Source organism: Solea solea, chromosome 6, assembly GCF_958295425.1.
Source record: "Solea solea chromosome 6, fSolSol10.1, whole genome shotgun sequence".
NCBI classification, from domain to species: domain Eukaryota; kingdom Metazoa; phylum Chordata; class Actinopteri; order Pleuronectiformes; family Soleidae; genus Solea; species Solea solea.
The window spans coordinates 9,147,033-9,168,322 of NC_081139.1; the positions used below are offsets into that span (position 1 = coordinate 9,147,033).

Here is a 21,290-nt window from a genome sequence, read left to right on the forward strand (position 1 = left end):
ATGGGATGTACCATTCACAGGGGTTTCCAGGAGGAGGGGGGTGATGTATGTGCATAATAATAATAACAACACCACGTATTTTTATGACGTGTTATATCAACATGTTAGCTTGCGCTGCTTTGTCACATACAATACAAATTTAAATATATAATAAGTGTCGCTTACAGGTGCCTCAGGTGTGGTTTAAGAAAGATATTCTCCGTAGTAGGATGGTTCACTCCGCCTGAGTTTAAGCAGCTGAAATGTGATCCACAGCTGCTGCCGTTACCACACACCCCACTCCCACTCCACCTCCCTTCTCTGACAGCAGACACATTGTACAGAAACAACAAGTAGCAGCTGAGTGGGGCAACTGTATTATAACTACAGCAGTTACACTAATGTTGACACATACGCACACGTACCCAGTCTGTAAATGTAACATCATGACGTGTCAGTCCCAAACTCTCCATTTGCCACTGACGTTGTATAATTATATGTGCAGTTATGCACCACCTCAACACTTAAGTATCCAAACAAATATTTTAATTAATGTACTTTTTTTTAAACTGGCATTTGTGACTGCAAACAGCTGTGCGAAAATACCCATGACGCCTCAGTGGATTATCCTGAAACGTGCTTCCACAACAACCCTGGTGCCGTCAGCATACATTATTTACTTTGTTTTAGCGTCTAGCGCCATCCGCAGGCCACACATGTAACTTGTCCAGTGCTGTATACATTTTGAGCCCTAATTTTTTAAAAGCATCACAACGCTTAATATCACGTATTTTCCTTCACTTAATATAATAAAATTACTCAAACAATAACAATTAGTGAATACACTGTACACTTGTGGGTGAAACTACTCTTACAGACTTATTTTTAAGGCGTAATCATGATGTCAAGTATCGTGATAGACAAAAGTGTGCTGCTGTAAATGTAATCAGAGAATCACTGCATTTTCTAATCAATAGAAACGTATCAATATTGAGTCTGTTCTTCGATGAAACTTCGTTTAATTTGTTTTTACTCAAAATTACTAACTGGGTTTTAGTTCTCCATTAACAGGAAGAACACCGTACTACGTGCTTTTTCCTCTAGAGTACATACACAGCAACATACTGGTCAGCTTATATCGTTGTTTTCAGAACTGTTGCTGATGGTACAGTCATGCTGTAAATAAATAAACATTTGAAAGATGATTGAGTGTCAGTCTCTTTTCTCGAATAGCAAATCAATCTGACATTTCATGCATTTGTGTGATTATCAAAAAATATAACACATTTTTATGAAATGAAAAATCAGTTCAGTCATTGTCAGTGTAAATAAAGTTTTTTCCTCTGTCAGCTGCTTCGTTCGTTCCGCATCACAACAAACATGGCGTCGGGAGGGAAAACGCCAAATATCCTCTAGAACTGCGTGTTTTTATAAAGATATTTTCTCAATAACAGGTCACATTTCATCGCCCAGTTTTCGGGATGGAGTCAGGTATATTTCCAGAGGAGGTGTCGGAGAGGAAAGTGTCCGTTGTCGGGTCGGAGCTGGTGGAAAACTACACTGTAAGCTACGTCCAGCTAAATGTTAGTTAGCATAGCTTGTGGCTAAACGAGCCAATGTACTGTCAAAGTAGCGACAGCGAGTTAATATCGAAGAAGTTGCCCTTTCAGTCAAGACACACGCTGCTTTCTCAGTTTCGTTTATTGACAGCCCTCTCGTCTCGTTAATCGTGTAAATATGAAGTTACAGCAGGCGAGCTAATAGCTAGCTGTCTTGCTAAGTCACAGTTTCAGTGTGAGATCATTTCCTGTGAAGTTCACGTATTCTAGCTGATTTTATTTTCTAGCAGTTTTTGTTGAGTCACTCGGGGATTTTTCTGTTTTTGTTTTATGGTAGAAACGCTGTGCACTGCTTTGACAGTTTTATAGACTTCCGGTGTTCTGTCAATTCTTGCTACCGATCGATATGTGCTCGGTTCTGCGCATAACTGTAATCCATTATAATCGAGAATCAAAACACGCTCCCCATCTTCTCACAGTGAGTAGTGGTGTAATGCAAAGTGACTCTGTACTGGGAGCATTATTTGATAGGGGATATTGGCCTGTAAACATATGCTCCCCCTGAAATCTTGTAATGAATGAAAACATGTTCCCTGTATTCTTACACTATATTTTATCTGCTTGTAATCCAAAACACACAAATATAGTAGTTATACATTAACTGGTAAGCTGGCGGTTTGTAATCACATGATTTTTCATCAGAATCTTGGGCTCACAGCTATACAATGTTCTGACCACAAATTAAAATCATTTGGAAGCAACTCTTTGCAGAGGCAGATGCATCTGGGATGATAAACATCTTGCTCTTAAAAAATAAAAAATCTCTCTTTCACTATACATTACAGATGATATGAGACATGAGTTAAGACTGGCAAGGTTACAAGGCCTTCTTAGCATTACTTTTGAAAATAATGACATGAATAATATGAATTTATTAGTTCTATCCTGGGCCACTCCCATTTGAAATACTGTATAGGGATGGAGAAAGCCACAGCCCACAGCAAAGCAGGTCATGTTTATGCTGGTTTGTCAGCAGGATAATCATTCTTGATAAAAACATACATACATTTTTCTTCCAGGGATGTGAGTTATAGCCTAACTTATTAGATGTATGAGGTGATATGGATGTCAATCACAGTTTGAGTGTATTAACACAATGACACTGGAAAACAAAGTAGCCTTGTTAAAATTTTGCGCTCTCTGAGTGCTTTCTCTAGATTATAATATTTTTTATTTTAATCAGTTTATACGGGCTAAAATCAAGTTATGAGAACATCCATTGTAGTTTCAAAAAGTAGTTGAATCATGGCTGTTTTTAAGTTTTTCTTCAGGTTGTAATTACTGAATACCTTGCTGTGTTTCAGGTCTACATCATTGAGTTGATGGTTGGAGACCACAGATGGACTGTGAAGCACCGCTACAGTGATTTCCATGACCTCCATGAGAAGGTTTGAGACCTGAACTTGAGTATTTTCATCAAACATGAAATTTATAGTCATGGTAAACTTAGATCATGTGTTTTTGTGTAGAATTCAGCTTCGTACTGATACATGATTCAGTTAGCACATTAAACAATATTCATTATTAGAACATTAGACATTATCTTCAATAATTGCATGTTTAGCAGTTTCAAATATGTAGTTGTCGTTGATATCTCTGATTAAACATTTCTTACATGCTTACATCTTACACTTTTGCAGCTGTTGGAAGTAAAGGCTGAACATGTCTGGGCCTATTTATTGGTTAAATGCATTATCAGGAAAATGTATTTTTCTTTTAATGAAGAATAATATCATAGTCATTGATGTACAGTGCACTTCTATAAGGTGTGTCATTGCTCACATGACAAATGTGTGGGTTCAAACAAAAGTTGCTATGTTGTGTATCAGATCCAGATGTAAATACCTGGAAGTAAAAGCTGAAATGTTCATCTTTTATCTCATATTCATCTTTTGATGAAACCTAACACTGTATTATACACTGTACATCTGAACATTAACATAATGCACTGCTTTCAATTATAGAAGATGATGGTGATTGAATAATTATGAAAAAAACTTAACGTAACTGATTATCAGTCTTCTGTCTTTAAAATGATTACAGTAGCTTTGAGCTGTCTTCATACAATTGGCTTTTTAGCTAGCTTGGTTTAGCACATATTAATGTAATGATTCATTTATTATGTTTCCTTCAAGCTAACAGCAGAAAAGAAGGTTGACCGACACCTTCTTCCTCCCAAAAAGATTTTGGGAAAGAACTCAAAGAGTCTGGTGGAGCGGCGGCAGAAGGAGCTGGAGCTCTACCTGCAGACATTGCTGCAGCAGTTTCCACAGGCCACGCCCACTCCACTTGCCTGCTTCCTTCACTTTCACCTTTATGTGAGTACAATGGAGGGTATTAGTGTCTTCAACCTAGGAATATGTACTACAGCCACAGGCCAAGACCCTTCATCTTACATGTGTACTAATTTTGCCACATTTTTGAGTATATGTGTAGATACTTTATGATACTGTATACAAAAGTATGTGAACACTTGAAAAGTTCAGTCGCTTGTGGAGGTTTTGAACCTGGTTGCCAGGACTTGTCTCCCATACAGACACAAGAGCATTAATAAGGTCTAACACTAATGACTGATGTTAAGTTACGGCTCACAGTTGTTGTTTTGCGTTCATCCCAGTTAGATGTGGTTTAAGTTGGGACATAATACATGGCATTTATGTGCTTCCACACCAGAATGGACCTGGCTTTGTGCATAAGGTTAATGTCATGACTGAGACGAGTTGTTCAAGATCCCTTGTAGTAGTAGATTCAGGCAATGTGATGTTAGTGACTGTGATCATATGATGAGGACCGAACAACAGATCAATGTTTTCAAAGTCATCATAATCCTGTAAACAGCCGACAAAAAAGAAATCCTTCTCATAAGGTGATCAACACATGAAAGATCACATTTTTCAAGAGAAACTGTTTTACTGTTGTTTACCATATAATAACCATAACATGCCAAACAATTTAAGTGACGTTTAGTCTAAAGGGAGGTTCACTGATAGTAAATATATAAGGGTATTAGCATCCAATAACTGTTCATTTTGAAGTAAAACCAGGTGTTAACAGACTGTTTATTCCTTTCAGGAAATCAATGGCATCACAGCAGCACTGGCTGAGGAGTTATTCCATAAAGGTTATCTTCTTTTGACCCGTTTTATCATATCCAGTTTATGAGTCTTATCTCTGTATAGAGTCCGTCTGCAGCTCTTACTGATGTAACAATTAAAGTATTGTAACATCAGTTAGAGCTGATGTTTGAAGTATTGTAACATCAGCTCTTACTGGTTTCAATACTTGAATTGTCATTGAGGTGAGCTAGAATGAGTCTACGACACTTTTTACACACACAATTTATTTATTCTTCAGATGTATAGATATACATTGGGTGTATATGTGGAAGATAGTCTTGTCTTATGTTTGTTATCCAAAAATCAATGTGTTTGGATCAGGAGTCTGTAGAAACAGCAGTTAAATTTAATGTTTCTTTATATTAGACTCAAATATATAAAGCCAGTCTAATAACTTATTATCTGTTGCATTTGAATTACCTCAAAGTAATTGTTGAAGTGTAATTTCTCCTTGTTTGCAAATTTGTATTTATGTGATGTATACAAAAACATAAAAAATATATCTCCAAAAATATTGCTGAATGTTGCAGGTATTGTCAATGCTTGCTGTGTAAATTTCAGACTTGTAATTTGTTTGTGTGTTTGTTTGTTTTGCTGTAGGTGAGCAGCTGCTGCAGGCTGGTGAGGTGTTTTCACTGAGTCCTCTGCAGCTTTACTCCGTCTCCCAACAGCTTCGTCTGGCCAAACCAACCTGCTGTAATGGAGATGCCAAAACTGACCTTGGGCACATTCTTGACTTCACTTGCAGGCTGCGATACTTGAAGGTCACACATCTGTTTATTTAATTCAAATCCTCATCATTAAGATTACATTATGTGTCTACTGACTTCCTTTTAGCAGCAGAGGTGGTAAATGTTCTTGTCTCTGTTGGTCAGATCTCTGGTGCTAGGGATCCTGTGGGAACCAGTAACATCCAAGAGAGCAGTCTCCCCTTTGACCTGTCTGTTTTCAAATCACTGCTTCAAATAGAGGTAACTTTGTTATCTTCAACATTCTCCCCTATAAACACATTTAACCAGTCTTGTTAGGTGTGTGGGATAATAAACATTAGTTCTCTCTGCTTTTTATCCTTGCATTTCAGAATATTGTCCAAGGTTAATGCTTAGTACATCCATTTGCAGATATTTGCAAAACAGTGGTGAAAGTTGTGTGCAATGACTAGGGATGTGGTCAGCAGTCGACTTAATGATTTAACATTGTTACCATCCTTTGGCATAACTAGATATAATAGTTTAGTTTGACATGTTGTTAATGTACAGCAGCAGTTAAATATTACTCTGCTCTAATACATGCTGTCAAGATACACTGGCCTGTTTTGGCAGTATTTGGATCTAGAAAATGAAAGTAAGGTTGTGTACGTTATAAGCACTTGCTCTGAGTGAACTCTATCAACATTCACCAATGACTCTTCTCAGACCTGGTAAACGACTAAATCTGGACAAAATATAATTTCTGCTTGTCTCTGATTTCAGATCAGTGAATGCTGCTCTCAGCAGATTCAAGGTTTGCCATCTCTGAGGTCGAGTCTGTCAACGATGAATATCCACCGGTCCACAGAAACTATGATGGTAAATTTGAGATTAAATAGTCAAGTAATAATGTTATATATTCTGTTTTGTATCCTGAATTACCTATTGACATTCTGCAGTCAATCCTGGTCCCAGAGGCGAGTGAGTTCTCGCAGTGGGAGCCTGAGGGGGCAGATCCTGGCTGTCCCGTCACCGCTATTATCCCCATGTGGAGAAACCTGACCACACTGGACATGAGTCACAACTGTATCAGCACCATCGACAGCTCAGTGGTGAGACACCCACTAAAGATGAACATCACCATGAATCAAAGTGAAAATAGTTTTTAGACACACAAGTACTCATATTTCTTTCTTAACAGAATAAGACTCTAGCCTCTTTATTTCATGCAATATCTAAGATAAAAAAGAGAGGAACATTTTAATGAATTGCCTCTCTGCTCTTTTTAGTTAAAGACTGGAAAAATTTATTTAAAATTAATTTTACATAAGCATCATCTTTTTTCTTGTGTTGAATTTTTCTCTGCAGAAACTAATTCGTGAAGTTGAGTTCCTGGATCTGAGTTACAACCAGCTGTCCTCAGTGGAAAACCTCCAGGTATGTGGCAGCATAATGAAGAACACATTGGCTACAGAGTCTGCAAAAAATCGATTTAAATTATTGATTCATTCATTTCAAAAACATTTTCCAGATTATTAAAATTTTATGTCAGAATATTGTGAAAAATATCTACATTTTAAAATTTTGGGAGAACAGAAGAAACAGAAGAAAGCAGCAAATTCTCACAGTGAAGAAGCTGGAGTCACTGATAATTGTGTGTCTAATTGAGTGTACCTTTATGCTGCATTTAATTGATATAGGATCACATTTTGACTTACGAAAGATGTTTCCAACAGGATTCATAATTTAAGACTTAAAGGCCTAGTGTGTAACATTTAGGAGGAGTTATTAGCAGAAAGTGAACATACTACCAAACAAATACTAATCATATATTATATTATTGTTGATTTCTCGGATCAGATGCTCAGCTCTTTCTCCCAAACATTTCCTGAATGTCCTTAATGAAACACAATTGATTATGTAACTAAAAATAACAATGAGCATATGTTTGCCATTACACCCTAACTGTATATAATGATTTGCTTTATGGTTGCAGCACCTGTACAACCTGGTCCATGTGGATCTGTCCTACAACAGCCTGCGGGTCCTTGAGGCTGCTCACACCCGTCTGGGCAACATAAAAACCTTAAACCTGGCTGGAAACCAGCTGAACCAACTGACTGGCCTCACCAAGCTTTATTCTCTGGTCAACCTGGACCTCAGCCACAACCAGTTGGCACAGGTAAAGCACACTGAGCATTTCCTTGTTTCTTTGTTAATACATCAAATACATGTAAATTTGCACAAGCATACTACAACTACACATATTAGAGACATGTCTGTTGGATACAAATTCTCACTTGCAGAAGGTAATTTAATCTGCTAATAACAAAAATGAATATAAATGTGTACTCAAATGATTAAACCTTTATTAACATTTATTTGATCGAGAATCACTCCTTATTCTCTGCTATTGCACTACTGTCGACTTATCATAGATGCATGTATTAAATAATTGTTCATGACTATTGTGAAATATCAAACCAAAGGGTTCATTTAACAGAAGAGTCAGTGAAAGTTGAAAGTTATATTTAAGAACTTTTTTGTTTTTTGTTTGTGATGACTGCATATGTTTCAGTTGGAGGAGATCAAGAACATTGGCTCCCTGCCCTGTCTGGAGAAGCTTAACCTGTCTAATAACCCCATGTGCATCATCCCAGACTACAGAACCAAAGTCCTTGCCCAGTTTGGAGAGCGTGCAGCGGAGGTACCACCACATTCTCATGCTTACGCTTGTCTTTCTGTGGTTGTGGGGGCAAATTTAGGCTCAAGTCCATCATTGTAAGGAGAGTTTGGTTGGACATAATAACCGTAACAGCTTTTTTGATGGTTATGGTTTTTATGTTTAAGATTTGAGTTAGGTTTAGATTAGGCTATTGTTAAAACTGTGTCATCTGGGTAAAGGTTGAGGTTTGAGATTGGTTAAGGTGGTAAACAGTCTGGAAATGCATTTCATATATGTTGTTATTTCCTCAAGTGTAGAAAGATGCATGAGTATATGTGTTTTGACAGATTTTTATCTTTGTATCAGGTCTGTCTCGACAGTAATGTGACGACAGAGAAGGAACTGGACACAGTGGAAGTGCTGAAAGCCATTCAGAAAGCCAAAGAAGTCAAAGACAGAATGAGCAGCAGCGAAAAGAAGGTACACATGGTCACAAAGTAGACTGACTTAATTTATTTGTATATTTTTATATTTGTTTTTTGTTTTAGAAGTCCCTATTTTTGCATTTGAAAAGTATTTGGTTAGCCAGGTTTTATCTGGTATAAGTGATGAAAGAAAAAAAAGTAGAGCAATAGTCATAGATCTAATATGAATTTATATGGTCAGTACTTATGTGAGTTAATTTGACATACAGCTTGCTCAGTGCTTCTTCATTTATACCTCCACATAAAACCTATGACACAGCAGCGGATTTTATGGCAGTGAATATATTATTTTAACTTTCAGAAGGAAATAAACTCATGCTGTGACTACTAACGACTCTGACCTTTAAACTTTCATGAGCACTTCACAATCTTGAAACTCAAACCACTGGTAGATGTGACACTATGTATTCTTCTATATTCTAGCTTTCAGAAATCCTTAAATCTGTTGTGTCTGTACTGTAGTGGTGTTTTGATTCTAACCTGACCGAGATCAGTCACAGACACAAGACAAAATCCTCCAGTAAACTGTGACTAGCAGTGATCCTAATGTCAAATTAATGACTAACATGTCAGTGCAATCCGAATTTTTATCAGCTGTCAGCCAAACACAACAATGACCACAGCCGCCGTTTTTATCAGCTGTCTACGAAAACTCCAGAGCATTGATTCCACCTCTTGAGATTAGAGAGACTGTTCACATCAGCAGCAGAGTTAATATGTAATAAAAATATAGCCAATATGTCAAAAAAGTATAAAAACATGCCCAGGAAACAATGTGCACTGATCTGTGATATTTTTTAACTTAGATTGTGTGTATTCAAACACACAAAATATTATTCATGTTCAGGCATGATTATTCTTGCTAAAAAACATGTAAGCAAAGGATAATTGCAGAGTGCGGTTTATATGCATACTATATCATTTTACTCTTGTACCCACTAACCACATTTTGGTCGAAGTTTTAATCACAAGTGCCTTTTCTTTTTGAAGACTGTGCACCCAAATACAAAGTGCTCTTTGTCATAGTTTATTATTATTTTCTGAAGTTTTTTGAGTTTGTTGGAGAAAACCACTGACTATAAATGTTTTCATTGATGCACAACACAAAAATATTGACTGTAGTTTCTGCTCATGCACAGATAACAAACAAAAAAACTACAAAACCTGCCATTGTTGATCGGTAGACTGTGGTTTAACTTTTAACACAGTCAAACTTAGGCATGTTAATTATCTAACAAGAGCAATATTTATTTTGTTTTCATGAAAAAGAGCCCTTCTCTCTTTTTCAGTCAGGATAAGACGATATGATATTCAGTATTGGTATCGATCCAATACTGGTCAAAATCAGTGGATCGGATATTGGATAATAAAGGCTGAAATATTGGTATAAGATATGAAAAACTGGTGTAGAGCCGTCTTAATAAAGCATAGCAGATTGTTGCTGTGTCGAGCTGCTGGTTGCAAATTTCAGGACATGGTCTGGTTGATGTGGAGTCAGTGACTGCAACTCTCTGAAGGCTTCCTCCTCTTTGTCCTCTCGTCAGATCAGTGAGGAGACCAAGCTGTCTGCTGCTGCACCTCCTCATCTCTCCTCCTCCTTTCCTCCTCCTTCCTCATGCTGCTCCTCTGCTTTCGCTCCTCCTGCTGTCACCTCCCTTGCTGTCACCTCCCTCTCCTCTTCCTCATCTTCCTCCTCCTCCTCTTACTGTCCGACCCAGCAGGCTACCTGCCCCAGCCAAGGTAATCATGTATGTATCAGGCTGTGCATGGCTGAGGGACGGGGGTGCATCTGCAAGTCCATTATCATAGAGAAGTTGCATGTCAGCTGATAAAGAAAAGATGCATGACATGAGTAAAGACATATAAAAATATAATTAGGAACCGTGTCTCCATCATGTAGTTTGTCCTTCATTGAGCATTGACAAGTTTGTTTCTGAGCTGATAGATATTACATACATACCATAAAATGATTTTTAAAACTGCTGCTCGAGACTAACAGCACAGCAAATTATTGATCACTGATATTCACTAATCTTTGACAATAGACCATGTGACAATCTGCTAATGTTCACTAACATCATTTCAATAGACAACTAACTCTTAATACCGTTATCCGTGTCTCAATATCATGTCTAAATCTAAGAATATTGATTTAAGTTTAAATGTGTATCAGATTCAATCAAACTGCATAATAACCTTTATATATATATATATATATATATATATATATATATATATATATATATTTATACATAAATATATATATAATATAAATCATGCATATTGTATTTCTTTCAGAGGTTTTTTATATCTTGTTGGCCTGTTTACCCTGACAAGAATGAGATTGTTTGGAAAATAATGTGATTGCCTTTGCTCTTGTGACTGTTATTGATGCTTATGGTTTCCTGTTTCAGAAGTGACGAGCAGAGAAGAAGCTGCAATTTCCCCCACTGTTCTCCTTCCTGTGGATGCTGTACCTCCCCCTGAAAGCTTAAACACCAACACACACCTCCTGTCGGCTGAGCATGACCAGGTAATCAGAAGCACATCTGAGACACTGGGGAGGGGATAAGGATAGGATGTCAGATAGAGACACCAGTTGGGGCAGATGGCCTCCCACTCTGAGTTCTTTTCAGCTACATACTGTTTATCTTCTGTCATTCTTATTCGATTATGTAGTAAGCTTCTGCTTCAAATTGAGAAACGCATGCTCTGACTGGTTTGTCTTTTCTTTCTGCTGAAGAAACATTATGAAAAATGGTACAGGCTTATTTGAACTAAATAGCTTATTTTTAAGCTATTATACAAACATACAAACACATTTGAGTAGCATATGTTACACATTGGATCTTTAACACTATGACTTTAGTACAAAAATGACTGAATATTTATTGTGAAAACCGATATGTGTGACTTTTGCAGAAGGAATTGTTAGAGGTTTCACCTGCAGCCTAAAAACAAAGAGAATCTAAAAATCTCTACAAAAATCTGATATCCAATCAAAATATTGTTTATGACGAGTATTGTTTTTATTTATTTTGTAGATGTGTTTGTAAGAAAACTGTCTTGTAACCATGCTAGGATTAATGCTAATGTGTCAACCCACCACTCCTGTCCAGACTAAAGAATTATATAAATATTGCTTGGTACAGACATTCACATCAATTTACAGAAGGAATTTGAACCTTGGTGATACACTGACATTTCAGGCTCTTTCGGTTTACCCAAGGGGTCAAATAATTACAGTATTATGACATTCAGCAGTGCAATCTACATGATGTGTACACTTTGGTTAACTGCTTATTGGAATTTCAGCATGTGCTATGCAAACATGCTATTAGTATACCCTCCAAAATTAAGCTGCTATACATAGATATGTGCACAGAGGGAGGTAGGGTTTGTTTTGATGTTTGTTTGTTTGTTTAAGGTCAGCTGGATTCTAATGTTGCTCAATGTGTTTGTTTCCAGAGACGACAACCTGCTGTCTGCTTGTCTGAACACACACACTGTGGAGCTCCCTCCAGTATCACTACAACTTGCACTGCTGCTGCCACTATGGCTACTACTGTCTGGTCAGTAAGCAAACTACTCCAAATTCAATTGCTTTTGATTTATGTTAATTTTCTGTCATTAAAACATGTGAAACATTTATACAGGAAATGTACAGGATTTCTACCAAGTGCGCAGTGGAGATAGTTGAGCAGTTACAAAATGTGTAAATGACGATATCAACTAAGTGGTGATGCAAACACACAGGAAATATTCACAAACAGACATGTCTCTAATATAAAATTATCTGAAATAAAACCCTGAGAATTTTACTTTTTTTAATTTAATATTTAGGGATGACGATATTGAACTTTTTGCCGATATCCAATATGTCGATATATCAAGGATGCTTTGGCTGGTAACCGATATATATATATGTATATATATATATATATATATATGTATATATATATATATGTATATATATATATATATATATATATATATATGTATATATATATATATATATATGTATATATATATATATATATGTATATATATATATATATATATATGTATATATATATATATATATATGTATATATATATATATGTATGTATATATATATATACATATATATGTACATACATATATATGTACAGTATATATACCGATATCATGCTTCCCTATTAATATTACTATTGGGACCTGGGACCATCCTGGTTGCAGAGTGATACTTTATTAAATATCTCATTTGTCTCTAAGCTGTCCACTCTTTGACAAAAAGTTTAAAAAAAAAGTAACTGTAACTGTTATGAGTATTACTGCAGTATCTTCCATATAGTTCCTATTATTTCTTCATTACTGTTAGTCAGGCAGCAGTCTGCTTCTGTTCAGGTTTCTCTCCTGTTTACACAGCCTGCAGGAGGTCGCTGTAATTCACTGTGTTCTCCTAGGGCCACTGATATCCTCCACTAGAGGACAGTTGCAGTGTTTTCTCTGTGTGACATCACAGGAAAGTGTAACTTAACCTGGTTTCTGTCTCTCTGTCCTCAAGCTGCGTCTGCTCTTCTTCTACCTCCCGACCAATTGAAACTACTTGTTCAGCATGCAGCGCCACCTGGTGTCCTCTACTTCCTTCTCACCTGCTCTCACTCTCCTCCTCCAACAAGGACGTCATTGCTCATCTCCACCAGTATCTCAATTCCACCCTGAAGGAGGAGGAGAGGAAGAAAAAGGAGCAGGAGGCGAGGAAAGATGAGAGGGTGTCTGAATCCAGAGAGGTTCAGTCACATATGGAGGGCACAGAGGTGGGCAGTCCCAGGTAACACCACCAGAAACCTTACCTCTCTTAAAATCTGAAATTCCAAGAGTTTTTGTCCTTGTTTCATACAATGTATGTACACTTACTCTTAAAAGTATATAATGATGACTATTGATTTATCCACTGTTTTATGCTCATTATTCCAGTCCAGCCTCTGGGGATGGGTACTTTGAGATGGGTCTGGATGACTCTGTCTGCACCTCCTCTACATCTTTTGCTCCTCTTGCTGTTGAGGATTTATGTGTTGATGACGAGGAGGAGGAGGTGCAAATTAGCAGGATTCTGTGGTGCTACTGCCTTCAGGTCGAGAAAGATGTGGAGCAGAAGGAGGCATGTCTCATCCTGACAGACCGACGGTTGGGTCTACTGCACCCATCTAATTGTGATACACAGACTTTTCAGGATACGGGCAAGTACACAACCACAAAATATTGAAATTGTAATTGCCCCTGTGTATTGCTCTCCATCTCGAATTTTATTAATTAAAAACATGTGAGACATTCTTTATTACTATTCTAGCTGGATACATTTCTCTTTGAAATAATTGATGTAATATGATTCAGAAAAGTCTAAAGTTAACCATAGTATTTAACAGATTGATGTTTTTCTTTTAAATGTGATGAAACAAAATGAGATATGAATGAAGATTGACATTGACCACTGATATTTTATAGTGAAACATATTACTTGCAGCATTAATAACACCACAATTAATTATGTGATCTGTTTTGTTCTGTTCAGACCAGGAGCAGAATCTGCCTTTGAAGGAGTTAGTGTCAGGCCTACAGATGAACTTCCTGATTCCATACTCCCAGCTCCTGCTATTCTCTCGAGGTGAGCTTCCTGACTGTTGCCTTGCCTTTGGGCTCCAGTCTGGTTCAGCCTGCTGGTACATCTTTTCTGAGGCAGAGGAGCTTCGGCAGATAAGAATGGAACTGACGGAACTGATTCAAGTGAGAGAGCTGCATGAGATCCTAATCTATGATATAAAAACACATTGTTAAACTGTGTTAATGGTTGCATGTTCTGTGTGACCAGCTGAAAAATAAAAACATTTTCAACCTTCTCTATTTTTCCAGGCTGCAGGGTCTCACACTCCCCCCCGCCCCTCGACTACTCCTCAGCTCCTCCCCCGTTCGCTCATAAACTCCTGGGAGTTGGAGGAGAGTCAGGGAGCTCAGGGAGGCTACCCTGTCCACCTCCTACCCTCCTCCTCCTCCTACCCTGTCCCAGACACTCATTCCCACCTGTGGGACATCTTACCCCAGGAAGAAGAACCCAACCTGCCTGCTCTCCTCTTCCTCACCCAACGACAGCTCTGGGTGCTTAAAATGGACTTTAGAGAGCTGGCAGAAAGACAAAAGAGCAATGCTGACTTCCATCACTCTTCTTCCTGGTGCAGATTAATTCATGTGCCCCTCAGCTCTGTGGTGCTTGATCCCAGAGAGAGAGTCCCTCATATCATGGACAAAACCAGCAACATATCCTGTCCAGGCCCACAACACCAAAAGAGGTAGAGAGGTTGTGATTTATATCTGAAAATATCTTTTCTCTTGTACTATCTATGCTGCTATCTTGACCAGGACTCCCTGAAAGAAGAAATCTTGTATCTCAGTGGGACCTTCCTGGCTAAATAAAAAATTAAATATATATTTAGTATATTGAATAAATCCTGATAAAAATATAGCTAATATTGTTTTATCTCCTGCTTTAATATTTCATGTGTTTCATTTTTTAAGCACTTAATACTTAGTGCAGTACCTGTTAGGTGGCCCATATTTGATAGACAGATTTTAGAATTTAAATTATTCTGGTGGCACACAAAAGAAACATGAATATAGTTTTTATGTTCTTGTGTGTCTTTTGTTCTGTACTTTAGTTTCCTGTTGTATCTGTAGTCTGTATCTTGATTTTAACCATGATGTTGTGTCCAGGAGGACTCACACTGTGGAGCTACTGCTTGGAAATCAGAGGCTCCTGCTGCTCTTCCCTCTGTTCCAAGACAGAAGCTCTTTCTTGAATGAGCTGAGTCAGCGGAGAGTGTCCCTGGAGGGCCTAAAGATGTTGGCCCTGCCCCGAACCTGCAGGACTTGTCCACACCATGGAGAACATACACAAGGTGAAGACCAACAACTTGCATATACACTACAAATCGCACCAAGCAGCACTTACAACCTCACCTAAAAAAGTTACCCAGCCAGTTAATTTCCAGGTAAGTTGTTGCTAAGGGGAAACTTGGACTTCTAAAAACATTTACATTGTTGTTTAGTTGTTGTTGTTGTTAGTAGTTAGCGTGGAGGAATTCAACACAGCCTGAAATGATAAAGGCTTTTCAATTTTAGTTTTGTGAGGGGACAACGAAAGAGTACTGCCGTATCTCTCTTTGCATAGCCTCCACTAAATTCTGTAATACTAAATACTCTTGGTACCTTCTGCAGACATTGTGTCATATGTTGGACCGTTCTGGTTTCTTCTGTTGTTACAAATTTATTTTGTTGTGTTTTCAGGCTGTTACAGAGACCACTGTTGTTGTATCACTACCAAGAAATCACATAACTCCAGCAGGTAGATATCCAAAGTGCTTTCTCTTCACAAACACACTAATGTCATATTTGTACTTCAATTTAAGTACCGTGTTCACATGTGAACTCAACATATGTGTTCACATATGTTGAGTGATAAGTTTGAGATTATAGAATTTATTTAAAAATATATATGTCTTAAAATGCCCTGCTCACCATGCCTTGATCACAATTCTTAAAAAAAACAAATTCAAGGGATTCTCATGAAAATATATATCTTGTTTTGTAACATAACTAAATATAGTTGGTAACACTATACTATATGTGCCCCTATTAATCAGGATCTCTCATCTGCTTTCTCTTCTCCTCCTTCCTCCCCCCTCAGCTTTGACTCCTCTCTTCTCCAGCTGGAAGAGAATCAGCCATCCCCTCACCTCATTCCAGGTCTCTCCCCAGGACTGAAGCTACTGGCTGGGCTCAGAGAAAAGGAGCTTCGGACCTTCTTCCACAGATATATAGCACTGGTAGGAGACACACATATACACACAAAAATGTCAACGAGTTACTCTGTTTTCTGTGTCTGTTGATTTATTTTGTATTTATTTCTTTTTTTTTAATTCAAGCAAACAGCACTGTGTCAGTTCAGTGAAGTCAAGTTTGTTATTGTAGCAAATATAATGGACGATTTTTTTGTTTTCTTCATAAAAATGTTTTGATTTAATTGTAAAAAGGTTGATTTATTGTGTATTATGTGTTTGTGCATGCATTACATGTAGTTTTGAAACATGTCTGGGAAATCATTTGTGCTGCTGTTTAAATTCCACTTCAACTTTTTTTGTGTTAGTCTGAGGCAGAGGAGATGAGACAGGTCCTGTGGCTGTCTGTGGTTCTCTACACATCTCCAGGGGCTGAGCTCACCTGCTGTCTGCTGCTCTCCACTGATGCTATCTATTTCTTGTTGGAAAACTCTGCCTCTACATTTGGTCATCACTCACGTAGGTTGAAGAGACATGATGGATCCTGTCAGAGTGAAGAAATACTGTATATTAGCAGCTCTATAAGTTAACACTATGTATGTGGTCATATTGTTTAACAAGTGTCACAGAAACAAATGGAAACTGTGGTAAAACTAAATGGTCAGATTCAGAGTGGAAGAGAAATGCTAAGCTGGTGTGTATCCAAATAAACAATCTCCATCTGTCTGTTAGTGTTGGACATAACTGAAAGTGGAGATCCAGGCGTGTGTCTTTGCTGCTGTCTGTCCATCAGACTATCTGAGCTGCTGTCAGTGAATGTGGGTCTGTTTGACCAGTACTTCAGAGTTGTCGGTCAGTGGATTCACACACAAATTGCCATGACTATTTTCAGAGGTCACAAAAATTTCAATAGTGATTATTACTCACTTATCTCTCCATGGTTCTTCTCTCTACAGGACATTCAGCCGATCACATTGTATGCTGTCTTAGTAGGGACAGTTATGGAACAGGCATCTTTCTACAGGAGCTGATGTCCGTTCTCAGTCTGCAGCAGCAACTTCCTCCTCCAGAGCCATCAGACCAGGATTTCTACTCCCAGTTCACCAACACAAACACGGGTAACCATGCCCGTAATGTAATTTATTCCTTTCACATCCTACCTTTAATGTAAACAGATGCCCCCTCTATAGTAAGTTAATTATTGGCTCTATTTGGATAACTGTTTGATCAATGTGATGTTTTCCTCTGAAATGAAAAACATACTTATATGTGGATTCATTGTCTTAGCCATGATTTCAATGTATAGATATTTAAAAAGCTGTCAGACATGAGTGTGATGAAAGAAGTGAATTTGGCCCATTCTGCAGGTAAAATGCAGAACTACGAGCTTGTCCACAGTAGCAGGGTGAAGTTTATTTACCCCAGTGAGGAAGAGATGGGAGACTTGACCTTCATTGTGGCAGAAAGGAAAACTCTGGCCACCACAGCATCCTCGTCATCACGCTCCTTTAATGTCCTGCTGTACCTGCTGGTTTTTCAGGTAGAGCAAAACTGCCCCCAAGTGGCAAAAATAATATATGCAGGTTAAAAAATTGTTATGTATGATTTATTAAACTATTAAACAATTATCTTTCTCTCTTCCTGCCTGTTCTTTTTTCCTCCAGGTCCAGATTCCCCCCCAAGGCTCCACCCTTCCAGGACTCCCCTCTGCCTCAAGCTCACCCTCGTCTCCTGTGCTTCAGCCCAGGACCCTGATCCTGACCAGCACTGATGTGTTCCTATTGGACGAGGACTACATCAGCTATCCTCTGCCTGACTTTGCCAAAGAACCTCCCTCCAGGTAAGCACATATGACGCCTTGCCCCATATTATATCATCACTTTATATCTCTGCCTCCCCCTGTTACCCCACCTCTCCTCTCGCTCCCATTTTCTCCTTTCACCCCAACCGGGGAAGGCAGATGAGTGCATTTCTCTTAGTCTGACTCTGCTGGATATTTCTTCTTTTTCTTCTTTCCACTGACAATATTTCTCTATGCAAATATAATTGATTTGATTTAAATACCTTTACCCAGCCAAGTTAGAACTGGTTCTATGTCCACAACAGTAAACACATTAAACTGTATAATCGTAGTGTCCCTTGAATGCAGCAGTAATAATAATAATAACTTAGATTTATAAAGTGCTTTTCACGAAACCCAAGGTCGCTGTACAGTTGAAAATAGAAAAAGACAGATCCAAAACACAAACACTAACAAACAAACAATCAAGTGGCAAAAATGTGCGGGAACAAGTGTCGCTTCAACAGTGATTCAAATGACTCCAGAGTTGTGCCTGGTGAATAGCCAGAGGGAGTGAGCAGTGTTGTAAGGAAGTAAAAGAAGAAGAAGAAGAAGAAGAAAAAAAAAACTGTTCGGTAAGAGGAACGGGAGGAAACATTGACTTGCACGCAACATACTGTGTGTGATGTGTAGTCACGAAACACGGTGCAGCTGAAACCACATTCACTGACTTAAAATAAAATATTTGTCATTGCCTAGTTATGTCACAAATAAATGATAACTGCTTAATGTGTGAGATGTATTTCGAATGGATTTCTAAATCATACTCGTTTGACCATCTGTTTATATTTTAAAAACTGATCCGTCTTTATAGAAATTGCACTAGTTGACCGTAACATGCAACAGTGGTTTTCAGTTTGTGAACAAATATTGGTGATTGGCCTAATTTTGTTAATTTTGTTGTTTTCAGTTTTCTTGGAGATTTTTTGTTGTTGTTTCCATCTGAAAATTGTTGAATTGTTTTTGTTGTCATGGTCTCCTGCAGAGAGCGGTACCAGCTGCGTGAGGCTCGGAGAATCCGGGACCTGGACCGGGTCCTGCTGGGATATCAGACGTACCCTCAGGCTCTCACTCTGGTGTTCGATGACCTGCCCGGCCCTGACTTGCTCTGCCACCTCACCATGGACCATTTTGCTGCTGGAGGAGAAGAAGCCCTGCCCAGATGTGGTGGAGCCAGCGGAGGGGCAGAGGGTGAGGTCCAGTGGTGTGTCTTTGTCCCAGGAGCAGACAGCAGAGAGAGGCTGATCTCACTGCTTGCTCGCCAATGGGAGGCACTCTGCAGCCGGGAACTTCCTGTGGAGCTCACTGGCTGATTGGTCAGCAGGGAGAGCACACTGATCGGTGACCTTTTTATCACTTTGGTGTCTGGTGGGAGCTGATTGGCAGGTGTAGTCATCACTTGGCTCGGATCATTGACACATGGTTTCACTGGGAACACATTTCTTATTAAGTGGTTTGAACAAAGTCAAATAATTGTTCAACTCTGACACTAGAAGGCAGAAGCCTGCTGAGTCGAGGTGCAATGAATCATTCAGGGGGAGATAAGGAAGCCAATCTTCGGACATACCACCACACACGGGGCCAGTCACACCATATAGACAGGATGAGAGTTAAACAGCTTTCTGTGGAGACCAGGCTTTAAAAAGCACAAGGAATTCTACACAGTGTGGTGATAAACATAATGTCAGCTTCATCTTTCAGGTGCAAGTCTTTGTTTGACAGCCTCAGTCTTTTAACATAAATCTTAAAAAAAAAAGTCCAACATAAAGGCCTCAGTCAGAACATTTTCACAAGTTGTGTAGTACAATAAAACGGCATAATAAGAATATCGTTGTATCAGTGTAGAAACACTAGTGAGGAATCGGTTTATCAAATTAATGTGTCTGCCTCCGTTTGTCAGTATGAGGCAGTTTTCAGTTTACCTATTGCGTCACAGACTAAAACAGCTTAAGCTGGCCATTTTTTTATGCCAGATTCCTGGGAACTGTGGAGCATGTACAGAGTACCTAGGTCAGATTGGTATTGTATACATGCAGTAGTAATTTGACTCCCAACCACAACCAAAGTTTCACTTGGATTAACATTTTTACGTGTGTTAGTGTAAATAGATTACAGTGTGACTCAAATGAATAAGTTCGTAAGACTTGTTTATGTCATGGGTCAATCAAATGATCAAACGGTTTACATTTTTAGATATTCTCCTTGTACTGATTCGTGAAAAAAAATAGGGATAGAAGCACCCAACACGACCAGACTGCCAGTACAGATAGAAGGATGAGAGGGACCCATGATCTCACAAGGAGCAGAAATACAAGTTTTGGAGGCCTGCAAGAAACTGCAAGATTGTGCCACAACCTCGTCTTTAAGTTGTCTCACTCCAAGCAGATTTCTTTATGCACTGGGTGACTTGACTGACAGACAGACAGTCAGACAGAAAGATGGGAATTTCACAGAAGGGGGAGCTGCAGACAGCTCACAGGAGTGGAACTGGATTTTATTTATTGTTGTTTATCGTTCCTGGTAAATCCTCTTGTCCTGCTTTTTTCTCCAGCCTTGTGCATCCAGTACAGAGATCCAGGATGTTGTGCACAAATTCTGGAGTCAGGGAGACTTGGTCCGTTTGAAAGTGTGTGTGTGTGTGTGTGTGTGTGTGGCAATTAGCAATTAGCAATAGCAATTCCAAAGCTATTTAATTTACAAGTTATTTATATTAAATTAATCTTAAAACCAAAAATCACATTTGTGTGTTTACATCTTACATGTGTTTAGTCTGAAACAAGAGACGAGAGGATTTACCAAAATGTTAGATTAGATGTTAGACTTATGTTCAATAACACACACACGCACACTGCCTGGCACAATCTGATTTCAGAACATTTTATTTTTTGCACATTGTAATTACTGCAGTATTCCTGAAATACTTTCTGAAAGTTTTTGCTAATATTATATGAATAACAATGCTGCTTTGGGATTTTTTTCCCCTCCTGAAGCAGATTTTGTACTTATCGTGAAGGTCCAGATATTTCCAATATGAACTCTGAAATGTCTGAAATGTAGTATTATCACCAACTATTATTTTTTTGTG

General features: G+C 38.4%; 1 protein-coding gene across 1 annotated transcript; it reads left to right on the forward strand.

Annotated features, from left to right (window-relative positions):
- Positions 1-1,338: 1,338 nt before the first annotated feature.
- On the forward strand, positions 1,339-21,290 carry nisch (nischarin). The gene is made up of 28 exons (XM_058631667.1): positions 1,339-1,541; positions 2,903-2,986; positions 3,734-3,916; positions 4,671-4,719; positions 5,315-5,478; positions 5,590-5,685; positions 6,187-6,282; positions 6,363-6,515; positions 6,772-6,840; positions 7,400-7,585; positions 7,982-8,110; positions 8,435-8,548; positions 10,098-10,293; positions 10,968-11,086; positions 12,022-12,125; positions 13,101-13,367; positions 13,514-13,776; positions 14,109-14,320; positions 14,447-14,880; positions 15,302-15,486; positions 15,875-15,932; positions 16,275-16,413; positions 16,734-16,884; positions 17,098-17,217; positions 17,322-17,483; positions 17,733-17,905; positions 18,030-18,205; positions 19,191-21,290. Exons 1-28 carry the CDS (start codon positions 1,461-1,463, stop codon positions 19,516-19,518), a joined length of 4,491 nt encoding a protein of 1,496 aa, XP_058487650.1. The 5' UTR covers positions 1,339-1,460; the 3' UTR covers positions 19,519-21,290.

Coding starts and splice junctions, on each gene's coding strand:
- nisch (XM_058631667.1), top strand. CDS start 1,461: ATGGAGTCAGGTATATTTCCAGAGGAGGTGTCGGAGAGGAAAGTGTCC. Junction 12,126..13,100: donor ACTATGGCTACTACTGTCTG/GTCAGTAAGCAA, acceptor TCTGTCCTCAAG/CTGCGTCTGCTCTTCTTCTA. Junction 16,885..17,097: donor TACATTTGGTCATCACTCAC/GTAGGTTGAAGA, acceptor TCTGTCTGTTAG/TGTTGGACATAACTGAAAGT.